Below are 13,710 nucleotides of genomic sequence, written 5' to 3'. Positions count from 1 at the left end.
ATATCAATTGCATAACAAGTTTTTTCCAATGGAACAAGCAAATACACATGTTGAATCTATGTGAATATTTGCAGTTTATTGGCAAAAGTTCTTTGAAAGAAATATTTCCTTGTACATACCAATGTACAAAAATATTTCTTTCAATAATGCTGAAAGGCTGTCTTTCCCAGCTTTCAGACTTGCTTGAGTAGTATTCAGACCACTTCCTGTCACATTCCATCAAACTGTAATTGCAAGTGCTTACCTTGCTTTACTAACAGTAAACTTCATGTTCTCCAATTCCTTGCAACTTAAATTAATAGCCAAATCCAGTTGAAGAAGTATTTACTGAAGAATATCTAACTGGAGAGGATTATGATTCCCAGAGGAAAAATTCTGAGGATATGCTATATGAAAACAAAGGAATAGACGGCAGGGACTCTGATCTTCTGGTAGATGGAGATTTAGGCGAATATGATTTTTATGACTATAAAGAATATGAAGATAAACCAACAAGCCCCACTAATGAAGAATTTGGTCCAGGTGTTCCAGCAGAAACAGATATCACAGAAACAAGTGTAAGTCAGTATTCTGCTCTGTGTCCATGTATGTCTTATTTCTGGAGTATTTTCGTGTTCATCTTGATGTCTTTTCAGGTTTAAAATGTAGGTTATGTTCTTATATAAATTATGAATATTTATCACTACTAGGATACCTTGATAGATTCTTCCTCATGGGGATCTTCAGCAGTTGTATCTCAGGCCACACTACTGGAGTCTTCATTCGAAAGAATAATCTTTCATAGAGTTGCATCCAAGTTTTCTTGGCATTGTCATTCTGGGTACTAAGACTATTTTCTAATTTTTAGACTGTTTTATTTATTTTTCTTTTCTGGTGATGCTCAGGAATGCACCATATTAATTATCATTTTATCATTATAATTATTATTATTTAACCTTTTGAACCCCTTCACCCATTTCTTCCCTCCACCTCTATTTTGTTGAATTTAATTTGATGACACTTTTTGCTTAGTGCCTTGGAATAATAATGAGGTCGACAGATATCTTTATCTTTTTATAATATGTCCTTAAGAAACAATTGTTCAATCTCATTCAAGATTTAGCATTAATGTTCATTGTGTTTCCCTTTGTATATTTTCAGTATTTAAAACTTTAATAGGTTTCTATGTTAAAAAACACATTTTAATAGATTGTTTTAAATGCACTTAGATGATTAAATGATCTTTTAAAAATACTTAAATGGCCTTATTTACTTAAAGACAGGCTGCTTGAATTTTTCACTCAACAGATAAATGGCCATGGTGCATACGGAGAAAAAGGACAGAAAGGAGAGCCAGCAGTAGTTGAACCTGTAAGTACTGGTATGAATACATTGTAATAGTACCATTGAAAATTCTAATGTCCATATGTTTATAATGCCACAAGTAATGAGTTAGTAAGGCCAGTTCTGGCAAGTAGAATTTCAATAAACCAAAAAAAATATAGAGATACAGAATTTTGGAATTTGAAACTAACCGACAATGTTTTAGTCTAATTCTCTCATTTTAAAACTAAGAAACCTAAGACCCAAAGGGTTCAAATGTTTGGTGGTTGAGATATGACCAGACTTTACCTCTTCTATTTTCCAGTCCAGTGATTTTCTCCTCTAACTGCTATAACTTAACATTATTAGAAATATATTATTTGACATAGTACTTATTTGTTTCATATTCAAATCACATCATGTAATAATATGAAAACGTTCTTTTTAAAATTTGTTTCCTTTTCTTCCATTGGAAAAAATCTTCAAATCACTTCAAAAGTGATTTGAAGATTTATATTAATGTTACTACCACTCAAGATATTGGTAAGAAGCAAATTCTTACTGGAAGTCAATTTTACTGTTGTTCTCCCTAATCAGCAATTTGGGAAAAGTATTGCATTAGAACTAAAGGAAGTATGTTTAACTATTTGCCTCATGCTAATGAAAATCATTTCAGGAACTGCAAGGACATAAAATTTTTATAAAAGATGGAGGAGATAAAGATAAAAAAGATGCATCTCTAAGAACATTGTTGTCTGTTTATTACTCCAAAATCTGAGAAAGCACATCATATGCTCACCAAAGTCTTTAAAAATATTTTTTCTGAATAAATTTGTCCTTGTTATGAAAATTTACATCCAACTTTTTAAATGACAAGACAGTTTTCAGCAGTAGAATCATAAACTTTCTAGAATTGGGTTCTTATCCTGAAATAGTATTCTATTCTCTTGTCTTTTTAAGAACTTATATTTATGTCCAGTTCTTTAACATGGACTTTTCTCCGCTTTCCCTGAGTTAAAGTGCTTAGGTGCCACTTTCTTCCATCCTTTCATTCACACAGCAAATATTTATCAGGTTCTTGCTGTGTGCCCAGCATTATTCTGGGTGCTAGGGAAAACTTGGTTAAATGTCTTTGCCCTTTTGGGGAGCACTTAGCATATTCTCTTTGTAATATTACTTATCTGAATATTTATTTCCTTGCTAATTAGTTCACAGATTTTCTCAGGACAGGGATTATGTCTTCTATCATTTTTAATTTCCTCCCTTCCCTGTGCAAAAATGCTTGCAATTGTTTTATATGTAGGAACAGATAATTTACCTTTTAAAATGCAATGATGTGGTGCTTTCTAAGAGCCAATTAGATAAGAAGTTAGGGGTTACTGCCCTAGTAATGACTCTATCTTTTTTAACTGTAGGGCATGCTTATTGAAGGACCACCAGGGCCAGCAGGACCTGCGGTATGTAAATGTTTTAAGATTATTTTTGTCTTGATTTTTTTAATAATCAGCTATAAGATTTCTATTACACTGTTGAAGTTATACATTTTAGACTCATTTGAGTATTGAATTATAGAGGCAAATACTTGGTCAGAGGACCCGGTGGCCTTGAATCACTTTCTGATTTGGCTATCCAAATGATATTCTTTTGAGAGCTATGAAATTAAATTTTGTTTTAAATATTTTTGTTGCTTAAATATCTCTGACTTTTCTAATCTCATCTTCAACTTTGTGCCTGAAAGTTATAAAAGTAAAAAATAGCCCTCTTTTTTTTTTTTTTAAAAGGTATAGATATATCTCAAAGAATAGAGCTGAGAATTCTAAGTGGACTGTAGCTGCCTTATCTGTACTTCTGAGTGGAGTGACTATCAGCTTCCATTGTCATTTCCTAATAAGGCTAATGTTACTCATCAGGGTGTCTTTATTGTCAGGTAGTTGTACTGATCTGACTTTGTAAGAAATCTTCTTTCCTTTGTGGAATTAATTAAATTCTTGTCATGTGAAATAAATATATTATACTGATGCCTTTAAATACTTTTACCCATAAAGAATATAAATGATTTCTACATTTCAACTTCACTGTCACATTTTTGCAGTCTAATTGAATGAGTATAACATTTCTTCAGTAAGAACTGGGAACCAACTTCCACCTCAGGGACTGTACATTGGCAGGATTCCCTTTCCTGTTCTTCCTTGGAATGTCTGTCTCTACCCTGAGAGCAGCCTCGTAGAGGAAGAGTTGAGCTAGCTACAAAGTGGTCCCTATATGTTCTCTTTTTATGGGAAGATAAATAGGGCAATTGTTTGGGAGAAGAGTGTTTATTTATGAATACGAGTTCTTCTTTGATTTTGGTAGGATGAATTTGCCTGAATACTAATGAAATCAGGAATCTAACTCAAATCACGGTTTATTTCTCTGTAGGGTCTTATGGGTCCTCCAGGTCTACAAGGCCCCACTGGACCCCCTGGTGACCCTGGCGAGAGGGTAAGTGAAGGGACTCATAACAAAAGAATGCAACATAAATGAAAAGAATTAAAATATATTCTACAGGTTTAACATATTATTCTCACTTGGATAACATATGAATTCAGTGTTGTGCAAAATTTTGTTTAACTTTTCTAACTATAAGTTTAAAAGTGAGGTGAAAGAATGTGCATTTATCTATGTTATAATTAGTAAGAAAATTTTTTATTTTTAATCAATTTCCATTTTGATATGAACCCAATACATTAGATTAAGTTCTTCCTTTTGAGTTCAGACATATTTACCAGGAACTCTCATGACTAGTTGAATATTGATAGAATGAATTAATAAGGTTGCATCCTAATTTGAAGATCACATCCTGGGTCACATGGTGAAATAGACCATTTGCGTTAAGTCTATTGAAACTCTTCTTGTAAAATCCCTTTTTTTCTCCTTCCTTGAGTAGCCAATAAACTTGTACATTATTTAAATTATATAAAACTACTGCAATGAAATACAATCCTCTCTAGGTATACTTACTAAAAGGAGATTAACCAAGGAGTAGAGGGCAAACACAAAGTAGATAATGTAGACTTATGGTACTCAAAGTCATTCTGTTTCTAATTATTTTGTTTATTGATTAATTTTGATGATTTTATTTACTTCCCTAGGGTCCCCCAGGACGTCCTGGTCTACCAGGGGCTGATGGTTTACCTGGTCCTCCTGGTACCATGTTAGTGTTACCGGTATGTTTTTTATAGTTATAAAGATGACCCAATGTTTTGTCAACCTACTGCTGACAAATATTGTGGAGCCATATTATAGATCAATCAAAAAACCATTGTATGAGGTAGAGGTACTTGAAATGAAGCAGCCTTCAGAAATTGTGATAAATTTTGCTAAAACAAAATTCTGGTAAATATTTATTTCTGCAGTAGAACTAAGGCTTTATTATTTCATTATATTTTTTGACAACAAATCTTAGAGGATTTTCCTAATATTTTTAATCATGTGCTTTATCCTGAGTCATATGAGTAACATGCATTTCATGTATTAACGTAAAGTTAATATGCTATTTACCACCATATAGACACGAGCTTATACTTTTTAAATACGATATATGTATAGTGTTATTATTCATTGTCCAAAAATTATTTGTTTTACCTTAAGATTGCTTTTTAAAGTTGCCCAAAAGAATTAATATTGTTAAAATGGCCATACGACCCAAAGCAATCTAGATTTAATGCAACCTCTATCAAATTAACCTTGACATTTTTCACAGAACTAGAACAAAAAATCCTAAAATGTATATGGAACCATAAAAGACCCAGAATTGCCAAAGCAATCCTTAGGAAAAAGAACAAAGCTGGAGGCATAACCCTCCCAGAATTCAGACAATATTACAAAGCCACGGTAATCAAAGCAGCATGGTATTGGCACAAAAACAGACATATGGATCAATGGAACAGAGTAGAGAGCCCAGAAATAAACCCACACACCTATGGTCAATTAATCTTTGACAAAGGAGGCAAGAATATACAATGGGGAAAAGACGATCTTTTTAGCAAGGGGTGTTGGGAAAGTTGGAGAGCCCCATGTAAATCAATGAAGTTAGAACACACCCTCACACCATACACAAAAATAAACTCAAAATGGCTTAAAGACTTAAATATAAGACATGACACCATAAAACTTCTAGAAGAGAACATAGGCAAAACATTCTTTGACATAAATCATAGCAATGTTTTCTTGGGTCAGTCTTCCAAGGTACTAGAAATAAAAGCAAAACTAAACAAATGGGACCTAATCAAGTTTATAAGCTTTTGCACAGCAAAGGAAACCATAAACAAAACAAAAAGACAACCAACAGACTGGGAGAAAATACTTGCAAAAGATGCGACCATCAAGGACTTAATTTCCAAAATATACAAACATCTCATCCAGCTCAGTAACAACAAAAACAAAAAAAAAAACCAATCAAAAAATGGGCAGAAGACCTAAATAAACATTTCTCCAAAGAAGACATACAGATGGTCAATAGGCACAAGAAGAGATGCTAAACATTGCTAATTATTAGAGAAGTGTAAATCCAATCTACAATGAGGTATCAACTCACGCCAGTCAGAATGGCCATCATTAAAAAGACTACAAATAATAAATGCTGCAGAGGGTGTGGAGAAAAGGGAAACCTCCTACACTGTTAGTGGGAATGTAAATTGATGCAGCTACTATGGAAAACAGTATGGAGGTTCCTCAAAAAACTAAAAATAAAGTTAACATATGATCCAGCAGTCCCACTCCTGGGCATGTATCCACAGAATACTCAAATTTGAAAAGATACATGCACCCAATGTTCATAGCAGCTCTATTTACAATAGCCAAGACATGGAAGCAACCTAAAGGTCCAGTGACAGATGAATGGATAAAGAAGATGTGGCATATATATATATATATATATATATAAAATGGGATACTATTCAGCCATTAAAAAGAATGAAATTATGTCATTTGCAGCAACATGGATGAAACTAGAGATTATCATACTGGATGAAGTAAGTCAGACAGAGAAAGACAAATATCATATGATATCACTTATATGTGGAATATAAAATATGATACAAATGAACGTATTTACAAAATAGAAACAGACTCACAGACTTAGAAAACAAATCTATGCTTACCAAAGGGGAAGGGAGGGGGGAGGGATAAATTAGGAGTTTGGGATTAGCAGATACAAACTACTAAATATAAAATAGATAAACAACAAGGTCCCTCTGTATAGCACAAAGAACTATATTCAATATCTTATAATAAACCATAATATAAAAGAATATGAAAAAGAATATAATACACATATATTCAGTATATATATATATATATATATATATATATATATATAAAACTGAATCACTTTGCTGTACACCAGAAACTAACACAACTTTGTAAATCAACTATACTTCAATTAAAAAATTTTTTAAAATAAAGTTGCCCAAGTTCTTGTGGAAAAAATTGGTGTATTTGTTTAAATGTTATAAAGATTCAAGTAATAATAACATAGAAATTTATTCATGCTGCATTTTGAGTTAAAATTAAAAAGGAGCTTTAGCATTTTATAGAGGGATACAGAAAGGATCAGCTTCCTAGTATAATTACTTAAGAAAAGGTAAACAAACTGAATCTATCTCAAGGAAGATTTCCTCTGTGTTCACAGAGATTCCAGAAGTTTTGCTCAACAAAATGGCAGTTGATCTATAACACTACCGAACTTAGTGCATTTAGAATTTTTACAAATGAGTGAGTAGAACGGGTAGCGTTTGTGCAGGTAAAGAAATGGATGATAGCTTATTCTAGAGTTTTCAAAAATTATGGAATTTAAAATTGTAAAGGAGTCTGTAGTCTCTTCTACAAGTGGTAAATCATGGTCTAGAAAACTCCCATAATGGACAGAAAGAAAATTTTTTAAAAAATCTAGGTATCATGATTCATGATGGAGTTACCTTGGACTTTTGTAAAATCCCACCATTTTAAGTAAGTAGTTTTTAATCTAGTAATTAAGGCACCTATTTGAGAAATTCTGATTTTGAGCTTCTGTATGTTATCTTTTCTTAGTTTCGTTATGGTGGCGATGGTTCCAAAGGACCAATCATCTCTGCTCAGGAAGCTCAGGCCCAGGCCATTCTTCAGCAGGCTCGGGTAAGAAAGGATCAACATGTAGCTCCATAACCTGATTCTGTGCCAAATTATGCAAGAGAGAGAAAGTGTGTGTGTGTGTGTGTGTGTGTGTGTGTGTGTATCTGGAGGGTGCTACTATTATGAACAAAATACCTCTGAATAGTATGTTGAATTTAGATGGAGAAGATACTAAGATAATATCTATTTTTCCAATAGGAATATTTTCTTTAATTTAATATTTAATTTAAATGACTGATCCTTGCAGTACTGCCATACATAATTCTGGCAAAAACATGCAGACCATAATACACAAATTTTCTAATTTTTTTTCAAAGAGTACTGATGGATTTATATGTATCACCCTTTATCTTTCACATCCAGTTTTCCCTGTTAAGGCATATGTCAATGATTAATGAATAAAGTAAGAGGATAAAGTTTAAAATAATTTTTCCACCCAATCTTATAGATTATTCAGGATATCCCAAATAATCCAGAAAATTAAATTTCTTAGGCATTCTTGTGGAGGAAAGAAACCTTCAAATATGTATTCTAAGCTCGAATCATTGTAATCTATATTTTAAACCAAATCCATTTAGTTCATATTTGTTTGTCAGCTAAAAGCTTTCCACTATCTGTATACTTATATAATATAAAATTGTTTGTTTTTTAAGTTAGCTCCAGTGCAGTTAAAATATAGTAAGGAAATCAAAAGAATGGATCAGGAAAGTGTTGAAAGTCATATAATACTTTTATTCATAGTATAGTCTTTTTTTCTTTTCAAGGAAAAAGGAAATAAAGGGCTTAGAGTTGGCATGGATACGGGTACCTGCTTCCTAAGTGATATAAATCATTTTGGTGATAACTATTTATCACCATAAGTTTATGAGTGCATAAATTATCTGAGAGTGTAAGTCTATCAATCTGAAAAGATACCATTGTTTGGTTACATCATTTATAAAGACAATGAAAAACTTAAATATTTGTTTATTAGACCTTGGCATAATACAAATCTAAAAATATTTAAATTGATTTACTAATGATGCCTACAACTTATAAATTTTATTACTTTGAACAGATTTTAGGTAATTATTTGAGCTTAAATAGTTTATTAGGTGATTGAATTCCTAATTTTATTAGTCTTTTTAACCTACTTGGAAATAGGTAGCAAGCATTATAATTCCAATTTTTCAGATATTTAATCTCAAGGATTAAGAAGTGTATTGTCAAAAATCTCATGGTGAGTCAGTAGTGAAATTTTGGAGATATTACTGTTTTCATCTCATGCACTTTTCTAATATGATTTTACATTATTTCTATTACAATATTATTTTTTATATCTGTTTTGGTAATCTAAATATTCATCTTTTGGAATCACTAATATTAAAAAATAGTGCACCATACTAATTTAACATCTGTCAAAAATTTATCCTTTTACTCTACTTGTTCCAGCTTTCCAACTGCTAATTTCACATTTCTAATATTCAGTGTCAGTAGTGCATGTAATCAGTCTATCATGCCTATGATTCTACCAAATAAATGTATTTTTCTATAAAGCATTAAATTTGAGAATTGTTAAAATAACTATATTATCTAAGCACTTTCTGATCAATTTTGCTTTTTACTATCTGGCTTGAATTGTCATAGTTTTTCCTAAAATACTGCTAGAAAACTTTTACTTAAAGCACTTCAAATTGTTCACATCTAAAAGTATTGTCAATGAGAATTGCACCTACATATTTAAGAGAAGCCTACACAATATTCTGAATGCACTTTTGAGGAGGAAAATCATCAGATATTAAATTTCTTATTAGATGTTAAAATCTATTTTAACTTTTATCATTGAATAAATCATAATATATATGGTACAAGATTGTATATAAGTCACAACAGCTTCAAAAATGTCTGATACTTATTAGGTCAATTTGTCATTCTAAAAACTTGTGATTCTTCAGTAATCAGGTGCTCTTTCTACTATGTAGCTATTATACCTCTGTTGATGAGCTGCTACTTAAGGGTAACTTGTGCAAATGAATATTGTGGTTTAATATGCTCATCCAGGGAGGCATTCCTGAATTTGCTATATTTTATTTTCTAGATTGCTCTGAGAGGTCCACCTGGCCCAATGGGTCTAACTGGAAGACCGGGTCCTGTGGTAGGTTACCCAAAAAGATAATATATGTTTAAATTCCTGTATTAGTAGTTCCTTGTGCAACTTTGGTCAGGCAGTTTTCATATCTTTGGCTGGTGAAAGTAGGGTAAATATACCGACTTATACTTGGATTTTGTTTCCATTTAAGAAATCTCTCTGAATTCAGTCCTCAGTAAATTTTAATGAAAAGGTTACAATGGAAAATTCTCAAATCAAATAAATACAATGAAAAATATAATTGAATCACATATCCAATTATTAACTTTTCAAACTATAATTTATTTGAATAATAGTTTGGGTTATTGAAGTTCAAGTGTACAGTAAGTTCTTGAGATTTAATTTTATGTAAAACAGAATTTATTAAAAAAGAAAAAAATATTTGAGGCCAATGAAAATTTTTCCATATTCTTAGGAGAAAGCAGGAGACTTGGCTTAACTTTAAGTTGCCTCTAGTATTCCATGAACTGCTTCAGATATTAGAGAAATTATTCTGTCTTTTAGACACTCTTGGAAAATAAGTGTTTTATTTTCCTTACAAGCTTACCGACAAGCTAATATTCTATATATTTTTAAAAATATTTTGAAACTTACCAAATGCTAAGCAGTGTAGCAATTCACACACACACAAAACAAAGATTCTTTTTAAATCATACTTTTTTCTTAAGAGAAAAGAACATTGTAGAATTCCAACCTGAGTTCACATTGATTTTAAAATTAATGGAATAATTTCTATTTTAAGTATTTTTTTATATAAAAAGCTGTAGTATACTTTCAATATGATCTTATATGCTCACAATGTTTTATTGAAATAATGGTATTTATAGAAATTATTACTCTGAACATTAAAAGTTTATCTTTGGTTTACTTAGTAGACACAGTAAAACTGTTTTATTCAAATTTGAATCAATTAAATAGTTTTCTAATTATTTAATCTGTTTTACTGATCTTATTAGGAGGAAAAATAGTTTTCTTCATTCAGTTTATTCAAGAGTTTGTTATCTACTTTTTCATAAATTTATGGTTCTCTTCAGTCTTGAAATTTTATAACATTTTATATATCTTGAAGGGCTTCACACTCAATCATATGAGCTCATGTGGAACATGTGTTCTGGCAATATGTTCCACAGAATTTAAATTATACACGTTTCTAAATGCATTATTATGTATTTATCATGTAGTTTTACTGTTCTGCCTTTCAAAATATAGTAGGGAAGGTGATTGATTCCATGTCATTTAATAAAGGCAGAAATAGAGTTAATATTTAATTGCTTGTTAATAATAACACATTTACATGACTGAGGAAAATCAGCAGTATGCTAGTGTTTTACAAATTTGGGGGCAGAAGAATTACCCATATATTTTATCAAAAGTGAAAGTTCCTGGGGCCTTGAACTTGAGACTCTAATGATGCATATTCAGGGTCAGAACTGGCAAACTATATTTTCAATGAGTGCAGCAGGCTGATTCTTACGGTCAAGCGTGTTTGGGAAACACTGCCTTTTGCTTAAATTAAAAATATCAGCCTAGCATCTGTAAAATCCTATCATCCAAAGGAATTTTCCTGCTTATCATCCTGACAAACACAAGTCTAGCGGATCTGTAGAGGGTAAGGACAGCGATGAGCAGAGCCAATGAAAGCTTGTTACATTAAGCTGTCCCTGTTTTCACCAGTCCTTAAGGGTCAGACATTCACAGCATGTTGGCAAAGAGAAATCATTGACAGCCATGTTATTACATTACCATTCTCAACGTAATATCCAAGATTAATTGATTTTACTACTTAAGTCTTTGTTATAGAAAGTTTTAGCTTCCTAAACTATTAAAGGTTGGTATTGAGAGAAAAAAATCACATTGTTTGTTTTCACCATTTTCTCTTCTATTATTCTTTGCTCCAAAACATCAAATTATAACAGACTTTCAAAAATCTTAATTCTAGAGTCTAAACGTATTTTATATATTAAGATTTTAAAAAGAACAATATTTTAATACATAAATATGTTCATTCTTTCAGTGAAATATTCCTTTATTCAATTATTTGTTTCCAATTGATTTTATAGACTAAAAGAGATCTATATTTTAAAATACGCAGGAAACATAGAAAATGTTCTTTACCCTATTCTGTTACTGTCAATTATTACATGGTGATTTTTAGAATAAGTGTTTGGGCAAAGTAATTATAATCTGTTGAGTAGGTTGTGCCTATATACAGAAGATATAATACAGTAAAGTAATTAAAAATAAATTGGCTGTCCTTTAATTGCATTCAATTCTATGAATAATCTGATCTAATGTAGAACCCCTGTTTCTCTCTTGAAGAGATTTAGTTGCAAGAATTCTTAATTAGACACTTGAAAGTCATCATTCTTGTAATTTTCAGGATTGGAATATTCATGTTACTTGACTTGCCATATTTTTTGGCAGTCATATTAATAGTTATTTTACTTTGGAGCCACCAGGAGGCTCTAGATACCTAGCATTTTCAGGCTTAGCATAATTTTAACCTTTTTGCACTTTGATTCAATGCAGTATTTAATTGAATCTCTATTGATTTAAATAAATCAGAAACTTCTTAAACACACAAAGTATACTTCTTCAGCATGAAGTAACTATTATCACTATGTTCAATTTTAGTATTCTAAAGCTTTTTAGGAAGATGGATGGCCTAGTATTTATTTTTTAAAACTCACAACACTTTTATAAAGTGGTTTTATATTTTTTTCCAGTTACTATGCCAGGCTTTTGTTGCACTTTGTGGATTGTGTAAATATTTGGAAGAGGCGTTTATCATAAGGACTTATTCTCCTAAGGAAAAAATAGACAAATCTAGGAAAAAATGCTTTGACATTATTTCAGGACAATTATAATGACAACAATAGCATCTGTTCTTGACATTTTATTGCTATAGAATTCAGTGTCTGAGAAGTTTCTGAGTATAACAGCATTAATATTTGCCAAGTTTCATAAATGAATTCAATGTGTACCCGATTCTGTAAAAATGTGTTTCCTCTAGTACTCCACCACAGTGTAATGATAAATAATGCCTGTGTATCATCGTAAGTGCTCTGATGGCACACACATTAAAGAACACTTCAATGTGATTTCATGAAATTTGCTTCTGTGTAGCTATCAGTAAAATATAGACTTTTAAATATAGTTCACACACTGGAATACAGTCAAAATCTGAGAAGAGATGTATTTCAATCAGAGGACTTGAAAATTTTGTTGTATTAACTAATAAAATCATACTATTTGAAGAAATGTATTTTGAATAATGTTTAATTATTTCAAGTGAAAATGGTAGGGCAAAACTGGTTAGGGAATTACAAAATTAAATGATTATGTCTTCACCTTTTCTCTACAGGGGGGGCCTGGTTCCTCTGGGGCCAAAGGTGAGAGGGGTGATCCAGGTCCTCAGGTAAAAATTAACCTATTTCACTTATTTTATTTTTGACTTTATCTTATCTATTAGGGTAATTGAAGTGTCTGCCATCTGTTTTATGAGTAAAGAAATTACTTACATTACCTTTAAGCTCACATCACCTTCTCTAATTGAAACATCTCTAATGGTCAGTTGACTGCCAATAACTTTATTAATTTAAACAATATTAAAAGAAGATAATAAGCTAGAATGGGAAAGTCTTGATAGTAATAGGTCTTCAGAACGTTAAATTGGCTTGAGATCGTACAGAACAGAGAAGCACTATTACAATTGTATTTATAGTGGCCCTGCCACAAGCCTAACATGTTTCCCATGGAGAATAAAATCTAGTAAGTTCTCTCAGAAAGAATATTTAATATACCTAAAAGAAGCTAATTTTAAGCCCTTTGTAGAGCTGAGGAAATTAAGAGAAATTGAGAACATCTAACCTGAAATTCTTAAAAAGATCTTACATTATATTTACATGGTGCCAAATTAAAAGTATTATTTTTCCTTGAATGATAATAACTAGATAGAGACATTCACTATAAGCACATTATGAATTATACTTATTCTAGAAAACTGAAAAAGCAAAATTTGATGCATTTTTAAAATTCATTTTTAATAAAAATGCTTTCTGATATACTCAATACATATAAACTCAGATTGGGCTACAGGAGCTCTCAAGTGGCCATCCAACTAAATTTTT

The 13,710-nt window shown here is 31.3% G+C and overlaps 1 protein-coding gene across 2 annotated transcripts in view; it reads left to right on the top strand.

Moving 5' to 3' along the window:
• Positions 1-13,710, top strand: part of COL11A1 (collagen type XI alpha 1 chain) — a 208,656-nt gene that overhangs the window by 82,406 nt on the left and 112,540 nt on the right. For both annotated transcript variants that reach the window (XM_068540413.1, XM_068540414.1), the window contains exons 8-15: positions 303-557; positions 1,288-1,350; positions 2,718-2,759; positions 3,721-3,783; positions 4,434-4,508; positions 7,372-7,455; positions 9,530-9,586; positions 12,945-12,998. In XM_068540413.1, the coding sequence (XP_068396514.1) occupies positions 303-557; positions 1,288-1,350; positions 2,718-2,759; positions 3,721-3,783; positions 4,434-4,508; positions 7,372-7,455; positions 9,530-9,586; positions 12,945-12,998 (693 nt within the window). The remainder of the gene's footprint in view (positions 1-302; positions 558-1,287; positions 1,351-2,717; positions 2,760-3,720; positions 3,784-4,433; positions 4,509-7,371; positions 7,456-9,529; positions 9,587-12,944; positions 12,999-13,710) is intronic.

This window comes from Eschrichtius robustus, chromosome 3, assembly GCF_028021215.1.
Source record: "Eschrichtius robustus isolate mEscRob2 chromosome 3, mEscRob2.pri, whole genome shotgun sequence".
In the NCBI taxonomy this organism is placed as follows: Eukaryota; Metazoa; Chordata; class Mammalia; order Artiodactyla; family Eschrichtiidae; genus Eschrichtius; species Eschrichtius robustus.
The sequence above is the reverse complement of the archived record's forward strand: the minus strand, read 5'-3'. Positions and strand labels throughout refer to the sequence as shown.